At 35.7% G+C, this 25,496-nt stretch overlaps 1 protein-coding gene across 31 annotated transcripts in view; it reads right to left on the bottom strand.

Moving 5' to 3' along the window:
* The window catches only part of PTPRD (protein tyrosine phosphatase receptor type D), a 2,309,169-nt gene that overhangs the window by 304,499 nt on the left and 1,979,174 nt on the right, over positions 1–25,496 (bottom strand). For all 31 annotated transcript variants that reach the window (XM_054519906.2, XM_054519907.2, XM_054519902.2 and 28 more), the window contains 2 exons: positions 21,654–21,799; positions 18,270–18,411 (listed from right to left, as the gene is read on the bottom strand). In XM_054519906.2, coding sequence (XP_054375881.1) covers positions 18,270–18,411; positions 21,654–21,799 — 288 coding nt within the window. The remainder of the gene's footprint in view (positions 1–18,269; positions 18,412–21,653; positions 21,800–25,496) is intronic.

Here is a 25,496-nt window from a genome sequence, read left to right as displayed (position 1 = left end):
ACCACTCTAACTCAGCTTAGCCACCGAAGCTGAGCACAGCTGAAGAAAGCACTCAATTAGCAACTCCAACTTCAAAGGCTATATTATTCTCTCCTCAATACACATGTGTTACTCCCATTAGCATTAATGGGAGCTGTGGGAGCCCACGGCTCAGAGAATATACCTCCAAGTCTGTTTGCTTGATGAGCATGCAATTAAACCTTATGGCCCAAATTTTTCAAGGAGGGCATAGTAAGTACACCAAGCACTCATGCAAAATCAAGTGTTCTTACTTTGAGAAAAAGTAAGCTATCACCACTATTTAAACATGAAGAAAGAGCAGTCTAAATTAGGTCTATTTTAATTTCATTTGTCCTCCTAGGTGTAGACAATGGCCATTCATGGTGTTTTGAGAAGTCACTCCTCTGTCTTAAAAGGTGAATTATATGTTTTTAGAAGCATTAGTTCACATTGCTTAAAAGACTAGCTAGCCTCAAGGGTAAAAATGTCTAATAAGAACAAAATCATTCTAAGTTAATTTCATACACATAAAATCTAGCATGGCATCTATATACACTCAGTGGCTTTTCCTGTCTTCTATTTAATAGCTGTATTCTAACTTAAAATTAGGGAAAAAATTGATTTGACATTAAAAAGAAAAAAAATTTTTTTGAGAGGAAAATGCATGCCCCAATAATAAATTTGTCCTTATCAGGAAGTAATAATTTCCATCCCTTTCTCACATTCTAAAGAGATTTGTCCATATATTTTCAACATGAAATCAATATATATTTCAGCTTCAATGAAATGTCAATATATATCAGCTAGTCTGTGCTACAGCCACAGTCTTGAACAACATCTTCATGGAGAAAATAATCTTAATAATTTAGTACCATTTAAAACAATTCATTTTCTATTGTTCAGACATTTTCCCCAAAATTTAAAAAGAAATTTATGAATGAAAGTTTTTACATTTTATAAGGTAGAGTTAGCTAATCACTTTTAAAGTCATACAAGTGAATTGTTGATCTACTATTGACACATAATTCACTTTGCCACCAAACCTCATATCCTGACTTTTTAACCACATGAGGCTTTTTTAGGTACTGGATCATCAGTACAAATCAGTTGAAGTGCAACGGGCCAATGAACTTATCAGAAAGACAAAAGCGTCCACACTAAGCTTATGGGAATGTTGAGATGTCAGGAGACTTTTCAAATTGTAACATGGCAGATGAGCTAGAGGAAAACTCCTTTAAAATTTCATCTAGTACATGGTCTTCATAACTTCATTTTGCACTAAATATTTAACACCTTGCTTTACAAGTTTGATAACTACCATGTCTTCATAAAATTTCAAAGCCCATGTGTTAAAGGAAAGAAGTATTTCAAAACCGAACACAGGGATCCCTTACTTCAGACTCTAGTCAGACTGAATAAAGAATGATAACCATAGATTAGATAATAAACCGTGGTCTGTGGTTAACAGAATTTTTAATGACGACAAATGTGAGAAAAATTCACTATTTTTTATCAAAAAAGATTGTGGTTTTTCTCTCATATCTGCAATCTTATTCATAAAGTTGGAAGCTACTAAAATAGATCCCCTACTTTCAGAGCATATCTCACATACAAAACTACCTTTCAAGTGAGAGATAAAGACTGCTGATGTTATTACAGAGAGGCTAGACAGTTTTATTCTTAGATGTTTTGGATGTGATTTACTCTGGCTAAAAATACTAATAATTTAACTATGCTATTAATCCCACTGAAGTGATTATGCCCTCCATGAGAGGCTAAGCTGAAACTCATCCAGACCTTCAGTTGGCACAGAACACAGTGATTTCCTCATATAGAAGTTCAGTTAGTGGTTTATTCGGGGACTATCAGTGTATAAAATGGCATTTATTCGAACACCCCCGTGAGTACAACCGTACTCTACTTTCTATAACTGTTGTCCAAAATACTTATTTACAAATACTTTTTTTCCCAATCTGGCTCTTCTATAAGAGATAAAAATATATTTTAATTTGATATAAACCAAAATACACTGAGAGGTCATGAACCTTGGATGGGTCAAGGGATGTGAAGTAAATCAATGAGTAATAACAGCAATTACCTAAAATACTTGTAGAAAGAAGGAAGAGAGAGAAGAAAGATGGGAAAGAAGGCTGGGAGAATGAAGATGTCTACTCAATGTCTCTGATGAGGGTTGGTCGATGAAGCATCCATGGTATGATCTGAGAGGCAGCTGAGATTTGTACACTTCTCAGGAGAGAGAACTGCTGTCTCATTTTGGAGAAATGCTTATAACTCTTATCAAGTGGATGTGCAAAACCTGATGTGCATAAGTAATTTATTCCTATTCCTGATTACTAGGCTACAATCAACCTCAGATATGTCACTTAGATGTCTCAACTTTTAAAATTTACTGACATGTATTATTTCAGCAAAATCTTTGAGTCCCTTCTCTGTACCACCCCTTGTCTAAGTACTGGGATAAGCAATACTGATTTCATTCCTACTTAAAAGAACAAACAAAACTACTTTGTTTTTAAGTCTTACAGTCTTGATTTTAAAAATCCAAAAGGCTTGAATTTAAAGAGTCTAAAAATCATTAAAATAAAACTCTTGAGTAGATAAACTTTCTTAAAAATAAGTATTTCTATAAGTGTATTTATATATGTACATAAAAGGGTGAATTCAACTTCTCTTTATCTTTAGACTCTTGTAAAAGTTGCCATTAAAAGGCGCATCTGATACGGCAATTTCAGCACAGAACATACTCAATAGGAAACAACTAGAGAACTAAAGATGTACCGTCTTTGAGTCTTGCTCATTTTTTTAAAAAATCACTAACTTTGAAACTGGTAGGTTGTCCCACTTAAAGCTCTTGATTTTTAATTGCCATTTCTTTTTACACCCAATTAAATTGTCAGAGTAGTGAAGAATTGCCCAACTGAGTAGAACTGTGAGGATCTTCTCACTGCTGCTTTCTGCAGTCTTAATTTGCAGATGCTTTTGCCTAAAATAAAAATTTAAAGTCACTTCCTCAAGAATAAGACCTGTAAAGCTTCCACCAACTGCTGTTTAAGACAGATGCGAAAAGAAAATTTGCTGCACGAGTTTGGGGCCATAGAAAAAGGAATATTTTCCTATATTTGTAAGATATTTGGATTCTGAATAAGAGATTACCATGTCCCTTAATCTGATACATATTAAATGAAGACCACATAAGTAAAGGGCTTGGTACCTTTCAATTAGCTCAGCAAGCCTTATCAACTGATAACATTCAAAAAGAACAAACAAAACTCATGCTGGACTGTTCATTTTCATGAAAACATATTGTGTATAAAGCCATGAGTGGTGAGCAAAGATTCCTGTGAATAATTTTCTTAATGAAAGAGGACTAATTACTTGCTAGATTCTCAGACCAATGGTACAGTATCTTGATAATCTCCATCTACCAGAGGTTTCAAAGAGAAAGCCATGGAGTCATAAAACACCAAGACAACTCAGTTCCAACATATCTGAAATGACTTGCCCTCACCTTTTAACTTCCTGTGGTTGCCTCAAACATTTAAGAAATATCTTTATTAATTTACTTATTTATTCTTGTTTTTAGACAGAGTATTGCTCTGTTGCCCAGGCTGAAGTGCAGTGGTACGATCTTGACTCACTGTAACTTCCACCTCCTGGGTTCAAGTGATTTTCCTGCCTCAGCCTCCTGAGGAGCTGAGACTACAGGTGTATGCCACCACACCCAGCTAATTGTGTGTGTGTGTATGTGTGTGTCTCTGTGTGGTTTTTTTTTTTTGTTTTGTTTTGTTTTTTACTGGAAACAGGGTTTCACCATGTTGGTCAGGCTAGTCTCGAACTCGTGACCTCAAGTGATCTGCCAGCCTCGGCCTCCCAAAATGCTGGGATTACAGGAGTGAGCCACTGCACCCGGCCATAAATTTACTTTTTAATTGAGACATAAAAGCGTATGTATTTACCACATACAAAATGATGTTTTGAAGTACTATGTATACATTGTGAAATAGTTAAATCTTGCTCAGTAACATATGCATTATCTTACATAGTTACCACTTTTGTGTTTGAGAATACTTTGTATCCATTCTCTTAGTATCTTTCAAGAACACAAAATGTTATGAACTATAGTCACCATGTTCTACAATAGCTCTCTTAAACTTACTCCTCCTAACTGAAATGTTCTATCCTTTGACCACCAACTCCCCAACCCCCACCCCTCAACCTGCTCAGCCTCTGGTAACCAACATTCTACTCTCTACTACTGAGATCAATTTTTTTAGATTCCACAAATCAGTGAGATCCCATAGCATTTGTCTTTCTGTGAATGGCTTATTTCAATTACCATAATATTTTAAAAGATATAAAGAGGTATAACAAGCAAATGCATTAAAAAAAAGAAGTACCCTCTTAACTAGCCTTTCAGTGATAACTACGTCTTCTTTAATGCCTTTTTAATGCATTTTATTTTTCACAACCATTCAGCTCTTACATCCCACTCCACCCCATCTTTTTGTGCTCTCAGAGCTCTCTTTCTACCCAGGTTACACAGAAACTCAAGGACGATGACTAAATAAATGTCCATTACACAACCAACTCAGCAGCCCCTCTTGGTGGAGTTAAGGTATCTTTTTACACATCTTCATCCTTTTCCTAGAGACCCCCAAAACAAAAAAAAAAATCAATCCTTACACTTTTCTATGTCACATTACACTCGATTGTATCCTTTGCAAGATAGCATTAAAGGGCAATATATGAAGTAGTAAATACAGAATAAACTTTAGAGTCAGAAAATCTGGTAATCACCACATTTACCAGCATGTTTGGTCAAGCCACCTCTGAATCTCAGCTGCTCCGAACTTGTAGCTTCTCCAGACACTGCACACAGACTCCCTTTAGTAGTTAGCAAAGTATTTAGCAGACCACTCTTTTAGGGCTAAGAATCTATCAGAACCTCAGATGGAACACCTATATATTAAAATTCACACATTCCAAAACTGCATTGAATGCTTGGTAATTACTAATTCTCTAGGATTTTTTTCCTCTGTTTGATCTTTGCTTTTTTAATCGCCAATAAAACCTGAGCAAGCAAATAGAGGTTCTGTATCGTTTGCTCATTGAGAAAAGAAATCTGAAGATCTTTAAATATTTATTTTACAGACAAATGCTTTAAAGAAGCAGCCTCAACCATTCCTGCCTTCTACCTGTCTCTTCTCCTTTAATACACAAGACAGCATGCCGCTCATGGAGAATCAGCTCAGAAATTCATTTGTTGAATTTTAGTAAATAATGCCACTAGACTTTAGAGCTAGTTTACATAAAAATAAAAATTAAGAATTTATAGTGTCTAATGTCTTGATGAAAAGATTATTTTGCATCACTGATGGTGGTGGTGGTACTCTTCAAATGCAATGAGAGGAGATAGAAACCTTGACCTTTCAGAATGGAGAAATTTTAACCAGGTACAGTCCAGTTAATGGCGGGGGGCAGGGAATCCTGTGTAATGTGCAAAACCATCCTGTTACAGGAGAGAGCAGTGGATGTGTACTGCCTGTGTAGTATTGTATGTTAAACAGTAAAGGAAAAAAATAGTACCAAGATGTTCTCCATAAATTTAGAAACAGAATTATAAACATTGGGCAAAGTCCTTTTAAGTCTATACTAAATCATGGAGGATCATGATTCAGGAAAGACATTCACCCCTCTACGTGAGACTCACATTCAAGTGCTGATGTACACAAGTAATTTTTCTTCAGTCATATGTAAAGTACAATGCAGTTCTTAGATCCCTTGGCCCCATCCCCGCAGCGGACCTAGATATTATAAAGTCTAAAGCTTATGAAACTTTAAAGGACTACTTTATGAAAACAAATGCAAAAATCTTATTTTTACAAATTTTAGAAAAATATATAATCAACTGGAAATACTAGTAAGTCTTCCTGGGTCTTTGGAAGGCATCGTACAAGGGAGGGCCCTAATTCCAGAGTTTCCTCAACTGCAGGGTAAGCCTGTCTCTACTTCAAATCCACACCAACTACTTCCCCTCCACCATTCTGACAGAGATTTTCTGGCACCTGAGTATGGCAAGAGTTTGGTGGGGGTCTTCGAACAAGAATTCATCTCACTGGAGGACACAGGAAGCGTGGTCCCTGAGCTTAATCAATGCTGTTAGCATGTAGTTAACCACGCTTGTGTAAAACACATCACATCAGCATTTCACCATTATGCTGTAAAGTAATTTTAATTTAAAAAAATTTGTTTGTTTTTAAATAATCACAATCATATTTTTAAAATGTTGATAGGGAATTAAGAAAAGATTGGCTCAAACCCCAATCCTATTGGGCAAAACCCCAGTCCTACTGGGCAGCATTTAGTATCCTCCTTGGTTCTTTGTAGTAGGTTTATGGCAAATCCTTGAGAATAATCATTTAAGTCAGAGTGAATTCTTCCTCCCAGATGACGATTTATCTGTTTGTAAGCTGAGATGAGGGAATTCCATTTGCTATTGAGCCAGTGAGTGTTAACTCTATTAATGCATCTTTGCAACTAAGATTAATGGGACCCATAGTAAGTCAGCTGTAGCACTTGATATCAGTTTATAACAAGCTTGGCAACACCTGGAAATTCAGATCTATCATCATAAGTTATAATGACATGCATAAAAACTTGAGTGTAAATAAAAGGCTCTTTAGGATACAGGGCTCTAATCCGAGTTGTTCAAGCCTTAAAAAGTAACTTATCTAACAGTGTTCCTGTTTTGGAGTACAGTATATGCTAATGGCCTTTCCTCAAGGGTTAAAATGCCTCAACTACCATCTTTTAATAAATAAATATTTTATTATGAAAATCAATTTTGCTTAATGAAGTCCTCTGAGGGAGAAGATGTTTTAAGACATTTTACCAGTACACTTTAAAATCATTTTGTATTTAGATATGCTCTGCCATCTCCACCTAGAGCAAAAAAGAATCATAAAAAATGATAAGTACAGCAATAAAAACTCCTTTTACTATTAGTTGGGAGAGAAACAAATGGGAATATTACTGTGAAGGTAATCACTTAAGTTTTTTTATTGCACCATATTTGCTCAAAACCAAACCAAAGTATATCCCAAATCTTCCTACAAATGAAATACACTTTTTCTCTCAGAACATTTTTACTCATCAGGAAAAAAAGGTGAGCTTAATTTTTCTGTCAGCTGAGGCTTCTTATGTCAAACACATCTTACATTTCAACAAACCTTCCTGTCATATTGATGGAATATTCAAGGAGACATTAGTTCTTACTGCAAGTACTAGCTTGAAAAGGTGTAAGCTGAATTACTGTGAGAGCACTTTTCTTCTAAAAATAGACTTTATTATCTCCAACCACAGTATGTATAACGGCCTTGTCATTTTAACCAAATTTATGGCTTCCCATCAAACAGAGATTGTAGCTTCCTTGAAGGCAAGTGGGGGTAGTGTCTTTCCATCTTTTTATTCCCAACACTTAGCACACTTCCTGGACTAGAGAGAGCTAGATTATCAAATGAATAAATTCATGAATTAATACAAATTGCTTCTCATATATTGTATGCCTATCCGAGATGTGGAAGCAACATCTCCTGACATTTCTAATTTTAAAAAATAAACCTTAAATCCAGCAGTCTGCAAGAAAATAATATTTAGAAACCGTTTCCTAAAACTTGCCATTCATTCATTCCATCAAGAAATTTTGGCTGGTAGCAGTGGCTTATGCCTGTAATCCCATGACTTTGGGAAGCCGAGGTGGGAGGATCGCTTAAGCCAAGAGTTCAAGACCAGCCTGGGCAACATAGCAAGACCTATTTTCTACAGAAAATTTACAAAATACAAAAAAAAAAAAATTAGCTGGGAAAGATGACTCATACTATAGTCCCAGCAACTCAGGGACTCAGGTGGGAAGATCCCTTGAACATAGGAGTGAGAGGTTACAGTGAGCTATGATCTCACCACTGCATTCCAGCCTGGATGACAAAGTGGTACCCTGTCTCTAAAAAAACAAAAAACACAAATGTTTACAGAAAATGTCAGGTACTGTGCTTACTGCCATGTGTACAGTCTAGAGCAAAACAAAGCCATGCCCTTATGGAACTTCTAGTCTAAGCATGCAACTAACTCTGTTTTTTAGGATAAAAGGAAAATTTCATCTAATTTTCTCTTAAGTATACTCCCCTATCACTTATGACAGAATGACGTTCAAATTTCAAATATTTTGTGGATCCTACAACGGCCAAATGGTGGCATCTGGACCACATGATTATTTAGTGGACAAGGTAGCCTGACTTAAGGATTAAAAAATTTGTATATTCCCAGCCTTAGAAAGATAATTCTGCCTGGGCCAAAAAGTTCTGTTTCACAAATGGGGCAGTTCCCTTTAATCAAATAATTTGAAATTAACTCTTAATAATAATCCTACTGATCATGGTAATACTAGTGATGATAATGATAATCACAACAACAACTCACATTTCCTGAGTGCCTAGAACTTTGCTAACAGCTTTACGTGGATTATCTCCTGTAATCATCCTCTTAAGTTTACGCAATAGGTCTTCTTATCTCGACTTGACAGACAGATAATGAAGCTTAGAGAGGTTAGGAAACGTGCACCTTGCCACAAAACAAACAGTAGAGTTAGGATTTGAACTCAGGTCTGTCTGTTTGCTGAACCTACAGCCATAACTAAACCTTCTATCACTTCCTACACCAAGGTTGGTAACAGAAATAATCAAAAAAACACAACAAACAAATAAAAAAGCAAGAAAATGTTTCCTATTATCTCTTTAAATGTTTCAAGGATATTTGAAATTCTTCTGCTTCTTCTAAAATGTATCTAATGTTACATTTTCACAGAAATCATAAAACAGTTATAGATTTTTATCTAGTCTGTGACCTAGATGTCATAGAACAGAAATAATATTCTAGTATGACAGTATGACTCTAGTTTGAGTTAGGCAGTTGAAGCAATTGACTACCTGGACCTACCTAATGTATAAGCATTCTGAAGAATATGGAAATGTGTGTTAACATAACAATAAGCACAAATGTAACAGGGGGAAAAAAAAGGAACTAAAATTCTTGGGATTGTATACTAGCATAGCACCAATAAATGATCTTCAGTCTTTCAAAATAACTTGGTAATACTGTATGTTTTCAGATTGTTGTATCATCTTATTTCCATGTGAAAAGCTGTTATTCAGTCCTTTGGATTAAGGACTATTTGAGAAGACACAAAAACTTATTTTCCAGTGTTCTTCACCCACCCTTCCCTTCACCATAGCCATGTATACATATAACACTTACTGAATTACTAGGTGCCTAGCACTATTCTAGATGCTGGGGATTCAGTAGTGATGGGAGAGCCAAACCAGCTAGCTCAGCTTCAAAGGGATAATAAAGGGAGAAGGAAGGAAATTAACATTCTTTGGCAACTTTATTGTTAGTTACTCTGCCAGATGATTTAATATGTCATTAACTTCCCCCAAAACAGCCCTAAAAGATAGCCAGGATCACCCCCAACCCTACAGATAGGAATTTAACATTCAGACTTGAGTAATGTGTCTAAACCCATACAGTTAGGAAGCACTGGAAGGTTGATACAAATTCACGCTTATGTAGCTATAAAGAGCATCTCTCTTCATTCTCTCTGTTTCACTCTGTCTTTCTAGTTCTCTTTCCCTTTGCCTCGACTTCTTGACTCTCAATCACGCTCTTCATCTTGCAGTGGCCACTGAAATAATGATTATTTACTTTGTTCATTATATGTAAAGTAGGACTCATTCCTACCGAGATGGTCTCTTAATGCATTGTGTCTACATAACCATATCTATGGATCCCTCTACATATGTACCTGTTCATGCCACAAATATCTCTTGGGTGCCCAATAAATGCCAGGAACATTTCTAGGCCATAGAAAACTGTAATGGAGCTTATACACAAAGGAAGAGGTATACAGGATAAAAGTCTCAAGAAATAAAGAGTATAATTTCACATAGTAAAAAGTGCTATGAAGCAAATTAAACAGGTCATACACAAACACACTATATACATACTACATGTACAAAACATATATATATGCAAATATACCTCCCCAAGTTTTTGTATAAATATTGATAGTTAATAACTAGCTTTATTAAAAGCCATCACGTTTTTACGAGCACATACTTTTCTACCGTACTTAATTTTCTAGTTGACTGGTAAATGACAGATCTGCAATTACCCACATAATTAAACAAATACATAAACAAACAGAAAGAACTATGTACGCCGATACTTAGAAAGGTAGAAAATACCTAAAAACTGTTAATATTGATTTTCTGGTCTCACTTATGATTTATGGCTTCATTTTTTTAATAGCTCTTTTGGTATTTATGCTCTAAGAAATATAGGATCTCTTCTGGGAAGATACAAACTATGATCAAATTTTAAACCTGAATACAGACATCATCAGACATGTGAGAAAAATCTCAATAGTGCTACACTTATGACCAAAAATCTATCAATTAAAAAAAATCTACTGTGTTAAAGGGTGAAAATAACATTTATTTAATGCATGGATAAAGTTTAATAATCAAAGGTAAAGTTCTAAGAACAAAAAAGAAAGGCATGGAAAGTTTTTAGATATAAATTAAAACACAGCTCATTTTGGAAGATGACAAATAAGAGAGTCTTGAAACAATATGACTATTCCCCGGTTGCCTAGTAGTTAAAAAAAAAAAAAAAATCTTGCTATCTTTAACAAAACATATTAAGAATATGGGATGTGTGTCATCATAGTTGTGTTTAATGTGGCATTAATTCACAAGTCATTGTTTTTTTAATAAGATATAATAAGTTACTTGCTCTTCTAAGGAGATATGTAATTAGGGCTTTGATAATTAAACCCTAGATGAGGCATTTGGTATATCTGTGCCCTAAATACCAATAAATTATGCATGCACAACTTTTAAAACTACATCTTAATTAGTAGCTTAAAATAAAACTAATTTGGAAAACCAGGATACTGAATTTTTAAAAATTGTTCAAATTTTATCAATGAAAGCCAACCAACTACCTAGTTTTAAATATAAACATCAATTATGTATGAATGACTGTTTGATAGATTACTTTAAGTGAAGTATTTTAGTAAACTCCTTTGTAATTTTCAGCTCACATAAAGATGGCCTAGGTTAACTTAATCACATGTTTTCTCACTTATTAGGTTTATCTCCTTAGCCAATGAGTCACGTCCCAACCTCATTTTCTTTTACTACTACTATTTTACTGCTACTCAGTTCTGACCTACCACTGTTTATACCCACCTGTAATGGTTAATTGTACGTGTCATTTGATTAGGCGAAATATCTGGGGTGCTCAAATATTTGGTCAAATGTTATTTTGAGCGTTACTGTCAGGGTGTTTTTGGATGAGATTAACATTTAATTTCGTCACCAAGCAAAGCAGACTGCCCTCCCTAATGTGGGCAACCTTTATCCAATCAGGTAAAAGACTAAAGAGAACAATAAGGCTGGGCCTCACCTGAGGAAGGAAGAACTCCTCCTACCTTCAAACTGGGACATCAGCTTTTTTGTGCCTTTGGAACCAATCTGAAACATCAGCTCTTCCTAGGTCTTCAGCTTGCCAGCCTTTGGACTAGAACTGCACATCAACTCTCCTGAGCCTCCAGCTGACAGCTTTGGCAGATCTTGAAATTTCTTGGCCTCATTAATAATGTCAGCTAATCTGTTAAAATCAGCCTCTTCCTATATATGTATATATTCTGTTGGTTCTCTTTCTCCAGAGAACCCTAATACACTGCACACACCTACCATCAATACTCAGTGATTTCCTCCCTAAGCCACTTTGCTCAAGAAGCTTCTAGTTTCTACTCCTCTCTGAAGTTAGCTGTCTCACAGACTCCTAAATATTCTTCATGCCTCAACCCAGCAGTCTCCTCACTCTCACAGTGTATCATCCATGTAGTATTTTGCACACTTTGCACCCATGGCACTTGAGCACTTTTTATTTCCCATCATGCTCATCTGTCAACATGTCAGCTGGAAGAACATTGTTCTTCCAGGGTAATATCTTGTATATAAAGTAAAAATCTGAAGGGCTGAAACCCACTGTCACATGTAATGCAGTAGGGATCATTTCAGACTTGGCAAAACCCGATGAAAATCGTAGCTGTACGACCAAGAACAAATCATTTCAAACTCTGGACCTTGGCTCCTTACATCAAAAATTAGTGAGGCTAGGTAAACACCAAATTCCCTTCTAGCTCAATATTTCTATGGTTCGGTTAACAAGTTAAGCAGCAGTAAACACTCACATGAGTTGATGTTCATTTCAAAATTATTAAAAATAATATTTTAATATGAAGTCAAAAGAAGAAAATTGTTCTCACTTAAATGCAATGATTTACAAGTGTGCTCATTTTTTCTGAGCCCTTTTTAGACATGATCTCAGTGTGGCAAAACAAGTAATAGTTCCAAGGAAGGAGCATGCATCACCAACATAACAGTCCTCAAAAGATAGATTAGAAGGAAAATGAATAGCCTCTCCTCACAGGTACACTTTCTCCCCCAGATTTTCAGTTTTAATGTCTCCCCTTACTAGGGTCTCTCATAGACTATCCACATGGGCTTCTGCCTTTGTGACCACTGATACCCAAAGAATCACTGTTTTTAAATTCTAAAGATTACACCAACGAAAGTCAGGAGTGTCTGTTCACTTAAAGTAGCTCTGCCCACTACCACCTTTTCCCAGCATGGAAATGAGGTACACACGAAGGCTTTACCGTGTTGGTATCAATGTATTCCAAGTACTCAACTATTTTATAAGCCTTTTCAAGTAATCTTCAGTCAGTATCATAATTGTCAGCATGTTTGTTCTGTGGTGGCCACCCTTCCTTTTGTTTCAGTCTTTCATAAAAATCCTTTTGTGTGACAGTCAAGCAGCTGTGCTTTGTTCTTTAATGTTCCTAGCCTGGATCTCCAGCCGAGACCACTTTATAACATAAACGGCAAAGTACCATTTTCACAGCGGGGACAACTGTGTTCATCTTGAAAAAGAGGCATTAATAAAATGAGACTGTAATGAACATGCTAATTCTGATCACAGGGTACTGCACAATGGCAGAGATAGTTGACTGCCTTCTCCCTGAAAGATTGTAAAAGTTGTATGTTTTTTCTTTGTAACAACTGCTATAATGGCTTAGATTTTTTGAAACAGACATATTATGCAAACATTTCTATTTCCCATTGCAGTGCCTTCTCTGTCTCATCCAACTGCTCACTGTGTGTTTTACTATCTCAGTAACAGTCACCTTCAGGGAGCAAATTTTTTCCATCTTGCAAGAACTGACTTGCTGAAATAGTCATGTCAATGAATCATGGAAAGCTGGAGAGGGGTGATCTGAGTGATTTGATCGCTAATCCAAGGCCTTCCCAATGCATATCAGACCCCCCCCCTAAAAAAAAAAGAAACAGAACAGAAAAGGGAAGTTAACATATTTGCTTAAGATGCCACAGTTATTTCGTGACAGAGCTAAAGCTGGAATTCAATTTCCCAAGACCTAGACTTGGGTACTTCACGTATTATCTTTTGTCCTAATGGTGATCATTCACAAATGATATATTTATATGTAAGAGTAGATACACATAAGTATCACTTGACGAAATATATTTGCTAAACTAGGTAACTAAAATGCCTCATATCTGGTAAACTAGCATGTTTAGACAATAATTGTACTGTAGATATGTTCTATGAACAAAGCTAGTTCCCTATAAATAGATAAGAGCAGCAGTGTTATATATCATACCCTGTTCTGTTGTGCTAGTGGTGGTGGTGGTTTGGGGCAGTGCTATTTGAGAACAGCCCAGTTTAAAAATAATCTACTAAGATTTTTTAAATGACCCATGACATGCTGTTTGAGATAAGAGCAAAATATGTATTTTCTGATTACTCTCCTAAAAAAAATTCTAAGTTCAAGAAACATGATGACACTTAGTCAGATGCTTAGATTCAAAGTTGATTAAATGGTTCCAGAACTTTGTCTTAGAGAAGGGAGGTTATGTAAGTAAGAAGAAATAATTATTGAAGTCTTTCCTCTTGCCCAAAAGAAGCAAGTAACCTTGCACTCTTACTAGAAAGAAAAGTCTATGGATGGTGATATCTCATTTTCCCTGCCTAGTGATTGATAACATCTATCAGAGAGAATATTTTCATCCTCAGTTATCACTGCATAAATTTGTATTACATGGTTTCCTGCTGATATCTTTAGTCAGGAAGAAATTGTGACCAGCAAACTAAAGAAACAGACAGAACCAATTTCATTTGGATGATAATCCCTGTTCGTACAACACTCTCTCTGGTCCTATGCTTGCTCTTCACTGAAAGCCTGATAGTTCATTCACTGTCCTTAGCAGCATTCCACAACTAGTTAAGGCACAGCCCTTAGTGGCCTCAGTACATCCTAAGGCTTTCACTTAAAGTTCTGCTTAGGATGGGAAAACACAAGTAAAACAGATATACTCAGCCTCCTAAAGTGCTGTATCATTAGAGAGTCAGTATTTTCTTGTGTTTCCATAACCAAGACAACTAAAAAATTAAAATGACTTGGAAGACGTAAGTCCTACATTCACCTCCCCCTTCTCCTACTTCTTCTTTCATGAACCACACTCTATGGTATAGTTAATTGCCCAAATATCTTATTTCGGGGCACATTCAGCCTGAGCTTGTGGTTATCCTTCCCTATTGAAACACAGTTTTTGAGAGTAACGGTAATTTGAAACAAGCTACAAACGGAAACTTGTTCCTGAAATGCTCCCTTCGAGGCACCTGGGTGGTCAGAGTATTATTTCAATGTCTTCTTCATTAACCATACAGGTCAGATATGTGAATCTCCAATTAATTAGTTTCTCTAGTAGCTTGTGTGACATTATAGCAGTTGTTACAAAAAAAAAAAAAAAAACATACAACTTTTACAGGAACTTGATAACTTAGATGAGTGATCTTCATCCAGTTCACTTAGATAAAACCCATCATGAGAGCTGGCATATTTTTGGCATTTGTCAGTAAAGCAGGGAGAAAGCAAATGATCCATGTGGACGAAATGGGAATCTAATGAGGGCCACTGGACGAAAAGTGTAAAATGGTCTCCATCTACTGCAGAACAGAGTGCCTGAGTGTCCGCCAACATGATTTGCAGGAGAAAGTGAACCTAAAATGTCACAAATCTCCTCAACTGTGGTATAAACCTCTTCACACTCATTTATTTAGCTGTTCATGATGTTCAAAGTCTATGAATGTCAGTTTACACTGGAATATTATTAAACACAACTATTGATAGAAATAACAATATTTAGAAGTTTTAAGCAAACAGTGACTCTAGGAAACAAAAATAATTTCTATCCATATTTATTTTATCCTAAAAGGATATATAAAAGTATTCTATTTTAAGATTATATTTAGACTACTTTTCTGTCATCCAAAATACTTTTGAATTTTTCTCATGAAAGTTCTAAAACTGCTTAACATAGTCTTTAAAAAAAATGGAAAGGGCTAACTACTCAAATCATAAATTTTCATACAAATGTACTTACATATGACAGATGTTCACATAGAAAGTTGAGACCATATTAAACACTTTTGATGCACTTGTTTTATATGGGGACTAGCTGTATAAAAGCAGAGGAGATGATGAAACTCCAGCCAACTGAGAGGCAGGAAAACATTAATCCATGTAAATTTCTAAGTAAAGTGATATTTTCTTCCAATTTTTTCTTAATGTCTTCATTGAACGCATAAAGATAAGTCAAGCACATGACTGCCATTAATTCCTTTTAAGGAGTTCAAGAGATTTGGAAAGTGAGAAAACTCAAAAACGTTTCTGATAAGTTTTATTTTATTGTACCTTTTTAATATACCTTCTATATGACGGCACAGATTCTAAACTAGGTAAATAAATGGAGATTAAAATTTTTAAAGCAGATGAACAAATGAGCCAGATTTTGCTTCAAATATGAACACCTGAAAAATGACTACAATTTTCAGACAAGCTGAGGTGAACTATGTATGTATATTCAGAAATATGTATACTTTCCATAGTGTGTATTATAGCACATATAAACATAGTCTCTAACATTCCTGCCAGTTCTAAAATCTAATTTCTAACTCCTATTTTTTTTCCCTAATGTCTTATTCTTGCCTATTAGACCATTCCTTCCCTTACCTTTTCAAATATTTTAAATATATCATTTTTAAAACCCATTCATACAGTTCAATTCCCTGTAGGTCAGAGACTATGATTTCCACCCTTGATGGTTGGGCTTACTGTCGCTCACTGGTGGTAGCTGACTTGATTGCTTTAGAACTGGTGTTCATTAGCCCATCTGGGTATGAACAACCTTCTCTAGGGTTGTGTATCTGGATTATCTTATCAGAATGTCTCTGTGGGGTGAGTGCTATCATGGGTGTCTGCTGCACACTCTATGGGACTCACTGTTTCTGACCAGCTTTTATGTTAAACTATTTGGTCCTGAGTATTGCACAGTAGGAATAGTGCTGGAAATCTCACTTGTATGCAGAAAGCTGATCTAGTCTCTGTTACTCCCAGCTTATTTTATATATGTATGTATCTTGCTGGAGTGTTAAAACTCCAGCACTAAAGCATATGGCCATTTTGTTATTATCTTGGGTTATTATATTACAATTGTCTTTTCTCTAGGAAATCCCTCCCTTGTTTTTAGCAACTGGAAATTTCTATTTCTTGTTTGCAAGCCTAATTATGCTTTTAATTTTATTTTCAGATACTTTGTCAACATTTCTATGTGTTGGTCAGGGAATGGGGAACTTCCTGCACCAACATAGCTTGTCATAACAGCCAGAAATGTAGCTCAAATCTGACTTGTCTGTTTTAAAGTAGCATCTGTTATATGCATTTAAAAGATATACATCCAATTGTCAATGTTTTCCCTGCAACTTAATAAGGTGTTTATATTATTTCAAACATATTTAAGGATGTATATGTAAATAATCTCATTTTCTTAGCCTCTTGAATTGCTTCTTTGTGTGTGTGTGTGTGTGTGTGTGTGTGTGTGTGTTGTTTCAAAACCACCAGGTAAATTTGGCCTACATTACTAATTACTGCTGGCCTCCAAATAAATAAGTTCTTCACAATATCAATAGGGTTTACCTCCCTGAAAGAAATCAAGATGTTTATAAAATCAAACTTTTTTATTTTATAAAAGATATAAAGTAAAACCATCCCTCCATGGGGAAAAAAAATGAAACAGAAGAGAAATGTACTTAATCTACATAAGTTGCTCTATGATTCTGATTGTTTCCTTTCCAATTTCCTTCATGTTAGGAAGTCTATTCTCCTAAATTTTAGAATAGAGCAAAATACAACAAAACAAAACAAATGAGTTGTGCGAGGGAGAGAAAGAGATAAAGGCACAGAATAGTTGGAATAATAATCTGGAAATGTCAACTGTGAGGTGCCTAATTGGGAATGTTCGTATCTCTACACAGAAGCCTGAATTAGAGACATACAACACAATCTTCATCACTAGCTTTATTCTCCAGCACTCCCATTGTAAAGGAAGTCTACAAACTGAACACACTGTACTGGAGATTTGGCAACTCACCCTGTGCCTTTGTCAAATTGTGTAAGCAACATTGTCGGAGACAAAGAAAGGGATTTGTCAGCCCAGTTATTTAGATCAATACATGTTGGTTTAAGAAAGATAACAGACAAATAAAAAACGTATTTTTTTTTCACATAAGACAGGTGCATTTCTTATACTTGGTTCTGACCAATTGCTTAAGGAAAGTTCATCTTTAGGCTAAGGTTCTTTCTTTAATTTTGCAAATATCAATGTCAGCTGTGGTAGTTGTAAAAAACGTAGCTGCTGAATGCAGTATGAAAAATCCATGCACCAGTAATGCCAACATATAAAAGAGTACCATATCCTGTTTCCTTTCTAGATGCTCTGCCAAAAATCAAAATGGTATCTGGCATTTGAAGTCAATGCTTTTTTCAGCTTTTTCACCTCTGATATTCCCCCTGAACTCTAGTTCTGTAAAGACCCATAACTAGAGAAGGTATCCACTGTCTAATTAAAGTTCAACTCTTACATTTTATTTAACTGCGTTTCCCATTTAAGCACCATCACAATGCTAGTCTTTTTAATGATGCTACAAAAGAGATACAGAATTGTAACAATGACACAAACAACAACCTTCACTTCAGCACTTACCCCGCAAAACTGTGAGTCTGGTGGATACACTTATTTCTCCCACATTATTTGAGGCCACACATTCATAAATGGCCTCATCCCTCGGAGTCCGTAAGGGTTGTATCCTGAGAACTGATCCAGACCCATCGTCAAACTCTATTACCTATTAGAGGAAACAATAGCTGTCACAGGTGTTGTTACAATTGTCTACCTCTCAGCTAAAGCTCTCAATGCAGTGGTGCATCCGCCATTAGGCTCATAATAAACTAGGCATCATTCTGAAACTGAATTTTGATATAGTGGTGAAAAAATATTTGGTCTAATTTAGTGAATCTTCTACTGAACAAGGAGAAAGATATGCAACTACATATGCAAAACATGGAGATTTCTAGTCCCTACTAAAAATTACCAGGGTTTATTCATTAAAATATTTCAGTATGTTCATCTAGGGCAATTTCATTCTATTAATTTTGCAAGAGGCTTGCAGCTATGATGGATAAACTTTTTAAATTATTCTTTCTCTCACAGCACATATACAAACGTGGATTCATTCAATAATGGGACTGTAAGGTGAAGAATTAATGCACGCCACCACAGATAGCTCTGCTGGTTTAAACTGTCTCATCCTGAACAGTATAGATGGGCAAACCGTGAAAAGAAATTGCATAAATCTAGTACTTAGGCAGCCAACGAGACAGCTTTCACAACCCAAAAGCCTGATGGCGTGCATTAATTTTGCCATAAATCATTCCAGTATTTGTTCTAGCTTAGCATTTTCTGCATTTTTAGAGCATTCTTGCTGTAAAGTGGAGGCTTGCTTCACCAGGCAGAAAATTAATGTCCTAAACACTAAGCCTGAATTCACCATCATTAGAACTCTTCTTGGAAACAGTTTAGTGACACTGATAATCCTAGGTACTTGTTAGCTAATTCAAGTACCACTTAAAAAAAAAAAAAAAAGATGATGATATTAACAAATATGTATACAATATTATGGAGTCCTCTACCTGTCTTCTCTGTAACTATGCTGCATTCCTTCAGCTGTTCACTGAGAAGTTGTGCCTTTTTTTCTTGTATTTCACTGTGAATATTCCCATGTGCCTAAATTATGAATCAATTGAGATTGCCTTATATATATATTTATGGGATGCTTAATTCCAGATTTTGTGTGTGCATGTGCATATTAACATAGAGAGGAAGGACATTAATATTTTCAAAATATGTCCACTTCAATCTTTGTGCATTCCATTTTTGTTCAAAATTCACAAAAATATTCAAAATGGCCCATTTCTCAATGCACTACAGTTTATTTTCAACTCTATAAAGCATACACTTTAAAATAAATCTACTATGCATCTTAGGAAAGAAAAGTTTCATAGTTTCATATTGGAAGCTTTGTTAAGCATTCCATAATTTTAAAAAAGTTATTTATGATCATTTTATGATTTAGTGTAGGAAAAGGTTAAAGCAACTACAAAACCAATTTAAATGTAGACTAATTTATTAATAAATGTCATTGTATGTTTACATTTGTGAACTATTTCCTAGATTTAGACCTATCCTCTTACAACATACAATATATCACACATTACAAGCCAGTGATGTAATTTCCAGTTTGAAAATATCCAGTATTGATTTCATGCCTGCCATGGACCAGACACCATACTTAGCACTGGGGATAGAAGAGGGAGCAAAAACAGTCAACATGTACTGCTCTCATGGGCCATATAGACTAGTAATACCATATATATTAATAATATAGATTTAATAATATATATTAAATATATAATACATATATTAGTGTTAAATATAGTAAAGATTTTCAACCCAGGACTTGATACAGTTTGATGAAGCTGCTTTGGGTAAAAATAATTCATTTACCCCAGAAATGATTATATGACTCTCATGGGGAATTATATATTGAGCAGAGATCATGCTGTGAAATATTTAGTATTATAATTTAATTTTTGTTACATGATTTTGTCAGGAGCCATTGTCATTAGAAAGCGTGATGTCAAACCTCTCTTTGACAAAAAATTAACTTCATTTAAAATTTTTTTAATGTGTAGCAAAGATGCATACATACATCATTTTCTACACGACACAGGAAACATTTTCCAAATATTAAAGATATTTTTGTATTTAAATAAATTATATTTCAATAATAATCAAGTATTTGATTTTCAGACATAATTTTAAACTTCTCACTTGTAAACTACAACCCAATTTCCAATGGCAAATTTCTAATTTCACCATCGTAATTAATTAGGTTCTCTCTACATTTGAACCCCTGATCACCCTGTGAGTTCCTATGGAAATAAGTAAAAGAAAATTTTTCTGAATTTTGTAGTTGATATATTTCTTTTAACTAGAAATTGCCTTTAATCTGCCGAACTGTAAATTAGGTCATGAAGGAGATTAGAAACTCAGGTAAAAGGGAGGTGAGTTTCACAATTTCAGGCAGTTTGGGGGTATTGGTAGCCCCTAAAATTAAAGCTATCCTCCTCATGTCTTAAATTATGGGCATGCTATTGTGTGCCCATAATCTGTGTAGCTTTCTGTGTATCTTATTGCCTATATTTCTCCTCCAGAATGAGCAAATTTCTAAACCATAAGCCTTCTCACAAACACTCAAAAAGAGAATCTCTGATTTATGTTTCACCATCTTCGCTGCACTGAGCTCTCCTGAATAAAGAAAACCAACTTCTTTGATAGGTTTCTTTGCAATATCAACCTGTTTGGGTGTGTTTCTCTCAGAATAGTACTTTAAAACACTGGAACAAATTTCTCATTCTAGTTCACACTACTTGTAAAACACAGGTGTGAGGGGCAGTGGACCACTTCATTTGCTGCTCAGCATCCATTCCCATTCTTCTTGATAACGAGGATTTAAATTTCCTTTGGGAAAATTCTGCTCTTTCATTCTAAGCTATGGAATTGGATGGGACTGTCCTCATTCCCAGGACAGAGGTAGATTCTGATTGGCCAAATTAAGTAGGCTACGCTGTCCACCTATCCACACAAGTTGTCTCAAGGATGCACAAGTAACGTAATAGGAGCCAATGGGATGAGAGGTTTCTGGAAGAGACAAGCCTTCATACATCCTACAGACGTGGTCCTGTGAGGACACAGAGCTCCATCTTGCAACCTGGGGATGAAACTGACAGACTAATCCTAGGAATACTATTGAGCCCTGGCACAAGTAGAAACAAAAATCAGCCCTTGAACCCCCAAATTTCCTTTTTTAAAAAGCCATTTAGAGTTACATTTTCCATCACTTGCAATGTAAGGAATACCATATATCAATGATACCTTGTATCAGAGTAAAGCAAGCAAGTAACATAGAAACCAAAGACAGAGCAGATACATTCTTCCCCCAGAGAAACAGAACAATGGACCTAATACCTCAAATCTCTGATTGCTGACTTTCTTTCCTTTTTTGTTCCAGACAATTTTGGGTCTTGGGTCTCCCGTAGCTTGGCAGATGAAAGAGGCAACTCCGCCAGAGACCCCTGTCTGATCAACTGGTGTTCTTGTAAACCTTGGAGGTGCTGAAATAAAAAATAAACATCACAGTTAAATTGAAAACTGAAATACAGACTATTATCCTACTACCGCTGCTCTTCCCACCATCCTCAACCACACCACCATCAAGACATATATTTTTACAATGCACTATAGGATTACAAAATTAGAAAAGCATCTTTTACTTTTGAGGGTAGTTTAAAGGGGAAGGAGGTAACTTTCTGGTCAAGTTATCTATTAGTGCTTTTATTGCTGAAATCTGTATTAAGGTAGAGATCCAATAACATCCGAAAAGCAACATCACACATTAATTTTTATTACCAGTATATTAAAAAATCCAATTTGTCCTCTGTAACAAAACGAGCTCATCAATCAAAGTGGGTAAAATTTTAGCGCTTGCTTTGATGCCACTATCAGTACACGGCCAGAAAGCAGCATTGCCACTGCTGAGCTATTAAAATTAGTGACATTTAAGAGAAATGCTAGGAAATTTTAAAGAGACAAGAAATATAGCCCTGAATTAGAAGGTTTCGCAAGAATTAGAAATAGGGGAAAATGGTAAAGTGACTCTCTAACCCAGATATTGTAAGCTGTCTTACTTGAAACTTAGCTCCACAATTTGCATAAGAGAAGATGAATCAAGAAGCTCCAAAGTCATAGCAAAGCAAAGGAATTTTTATACAAAGATGTAGACTTAAAGATTACTAAGGCTAGAGAGAAGGATAGACATTGGAAGCTTGTTCAACATCCTCCATCTCCTTTAAATGTTCCTAACATTCTTCCTCTTTCTTTAAAAAACTTATTTTTCATCTTGTATTTCAAGATCTAGATAGCTATCATATAAGAATGATATGAAATGTAAATGAATATTTATGTACAAAGATATTCATCATATCATTTGTTTGGCAAATGAGTATAAGTAGTTGAAACATTAAACAGTATGGGATTTCTGTCACAGTGAAATAAAATATGGCATGAAGATGGAACATCATACAAGTAGTTAAGTGTTATAAAATCTGTATCATATCACATGAGATGCTTATGATGCAATAATAAGCCACAGAAGCATACTATAGAGTTATATGTGGGGATAGCAGATAATGAAAAATGCACACACACACAAAGATTGAACAAAGTAAGTGAAAACACTAATAATAGTGCTCAGGAGTAGGTATTTTAATTATTTCTCTGACTGCTTTCCATCTTTTATACTTCCTTGAGTTTTTACAATTATGTTCTGGTTGAAAATGTTTTAAAGCCTCAAAACATTTTGCTGTTCCTTTCTTTTTTTTTTTTTTTTAATTTCTAATCCCTGTTACAGATTTTCTCTTCTCTCCTACTGTGTTCTAGTTACATGTCATTGAAAACTGGTTTTAAATAACCATAGCTAAAATTGATTTTGAAAACAATACTTGGATTATAAAAAAGAAAAAAGTCATAACAAAGTTCGTTCTTCTTGTCATCACCAGTATCTTCTCTGTATTGATTTCACATTTCCCACATGGTGTTCCCGTTGGCTTGATGGTGTGTTCCGACTCTGGTTGGTTTTCTTGGAGTCAAGAAAGCCAGATTCCTATCTAAGCTCCACCATTACATATATGGATAATCTTGGAGGAAAACAAAATCATGTAACTTTACCATTTCTTGGCATGACATATGAAATACATTAATTTACAAAAATTGCAAAACTATGACATATGAAATAAATTAATTTGCAGAAATTGCTTCCAGTTTCAAGGTTTCCTAGCTTTATATATTATTTCCAAAGGAGGGAAGTTTAGGAGAGGCATATTTGCAATGCTGGTCCTGGAGAATGAATTTCCACCTCATCAGTAAATTCAACTTGTTGGTGATCCTGGAACTGGGGGCCCGCTTATGTTCAAAAATATTAGGAAAGCAAAACAGCCTCTAACAACCCTGCTAGAGTTCATAACCTGTAGCATCTCGGTGTAGCAATACAGACTAGATGATTACTAGGAGCTGTGGGAAGTACTTACAATAATTTTATTATTTATTTATTTATTTATTTATTTTAGATGGAGTCTCACTCTGCCACCAGGCTGGAGTGCAGTGGCACAATCTCGACTCACAGCAACCTCCACTACCCAGGTTCAAGCGATTCTCCTGCCTCAGCCTCCCAAATAGCTAGGACTACAGGTGCGTACCACCACACCCAGCTAATTTTTGTATTTTTAGTAGAGACAGAGTTTGACCATGCTGGCCAGAATGGTCTCAATCTCTTCACCTCATGATCCACCTGCCTTGGCCTCCCAAAGTGCTGGGATTACAGGCATGAGCCACCACGCCCGGCCTCAAAATAATTTAAAATTGACTAACAGTGAGAGGATTACAAAACACTGTACATTGATGTCACTTTTCTGGAAACAAACGAAAAATATATTACAAGTTTTTATATTTATCTTTCTGCTGTTTCAAACAATGCAAATTGATAACTACTTGCTTGTCAGTAGTAACCAATGGAGAAATTATAATTATGCAATTAAAATTTCTAGGGAATTTCCCTAGAAAAACAAAATGGATTGCTGTATTAAATGGTACAATATTGTCATTTTTAGCCACCTTCCTTTTCTTGTCCATAGCCTAAAAACTGTCAACTGGGAAGGAAAATCCATTGTAAGAGCCCAGCTTCCCATTTAAGTTCTGTTCTGAAATTTCTTGCAAGAACATGTGAATACATTGAAGGGCTGTTGCATAAAATGAGTGTGCACTATATTAGAAATTAAAGAAAACCAGAAGTAGGATACCCTTTTCCCTGCATCTGGATATTTTTTAAGGGATACCGTCGCATTTCTTAACCCAAAGAATGAAGAAGAGTTGGCAATTCTGACAATCTGCAAGTAGGCAATGGATGCTTGGGTAAGTGCTTCATCTGTCCTGTTGCCATGTGAGGACCTAAATTAGAAAGCTTATCTGGAAATAACCAGTGGGTGAGGACAAGTCAAATTAAACATAGAAATCTTATTTCTAAATGGAATGCAGAGAGACAAAATTCCCATTCACTTGGAGAATAGGTATGAGTGCCATTTCAATGTTTTCCAAGTATGTGTCTCATTTATCTTTATTTTCTGGTCAGGCATTGAAGTTTTTTGTTTGTTTTTTGAGATGGGGTCTTGCTCTGTCATTCAGGCTTCAGTGCAGTGGCACGATCAAAGCTAACTGCAGCCTCAACCTCCCAGGCTCAGTCAGTCCTCCCACCTTAGCATCCAGAGTAGCTGGGAGCACAACCACACACCACCATGCCCGGGTAATGTTTTTATTATTTGTAGACATGGGGTCTCCCTATGTTGTTCAGCATGTCTTGAACTCCAGGGCTCAAGGATCCTCCCGCCTTGGCCTTACACTTGCTGGAAGTACAAGTGTGAGCCATCATGACAGGCAGAGGAGTTTTCGTGTAATACTGACAAGCATAAAAATACGCCACCCAGGAGGCAGAGGTTGCAGTGAGCCGAGATTGCGCCACTGCACTCCAACCTGGGTGACAAGAGTGAAACTCCCATCTCAAAAATAAAAAATTTAAAGAAAAGACAAAGAAATGACCATTGGATGCTACTGTAGGATTTTATTTCTGGAGACCAAGTCAAGTAATGAAATTAACCTATTGAACTGTGGTAAACTTATTAAAATAACCAGTTAGAATCTGTTTTAGGATCTGGAACTATTTTTCTAAACCCTACCACTGTATTGACTTGATATTCTTAAAAA

This window comes from Pongo abelii, chromosome 13 (genome assembly GCF_028885655.2).
Source record: "Pongo abelii isolate AG06213 chromosome 13, NHGRI_mPonAbe1-v2.0_pri, whole genome shotgun sequence".
Classification (NCBI taxonomy): Eukaryota; Metazoa; Chordata; class Mammalia; order Primates; family Hominidae; genus Pongo; species Pongo abelii.
Note: the sequence above shows the minus strand (reverse complement) of the source record. Positions and strands in the feature narration are given on the sequence as shown.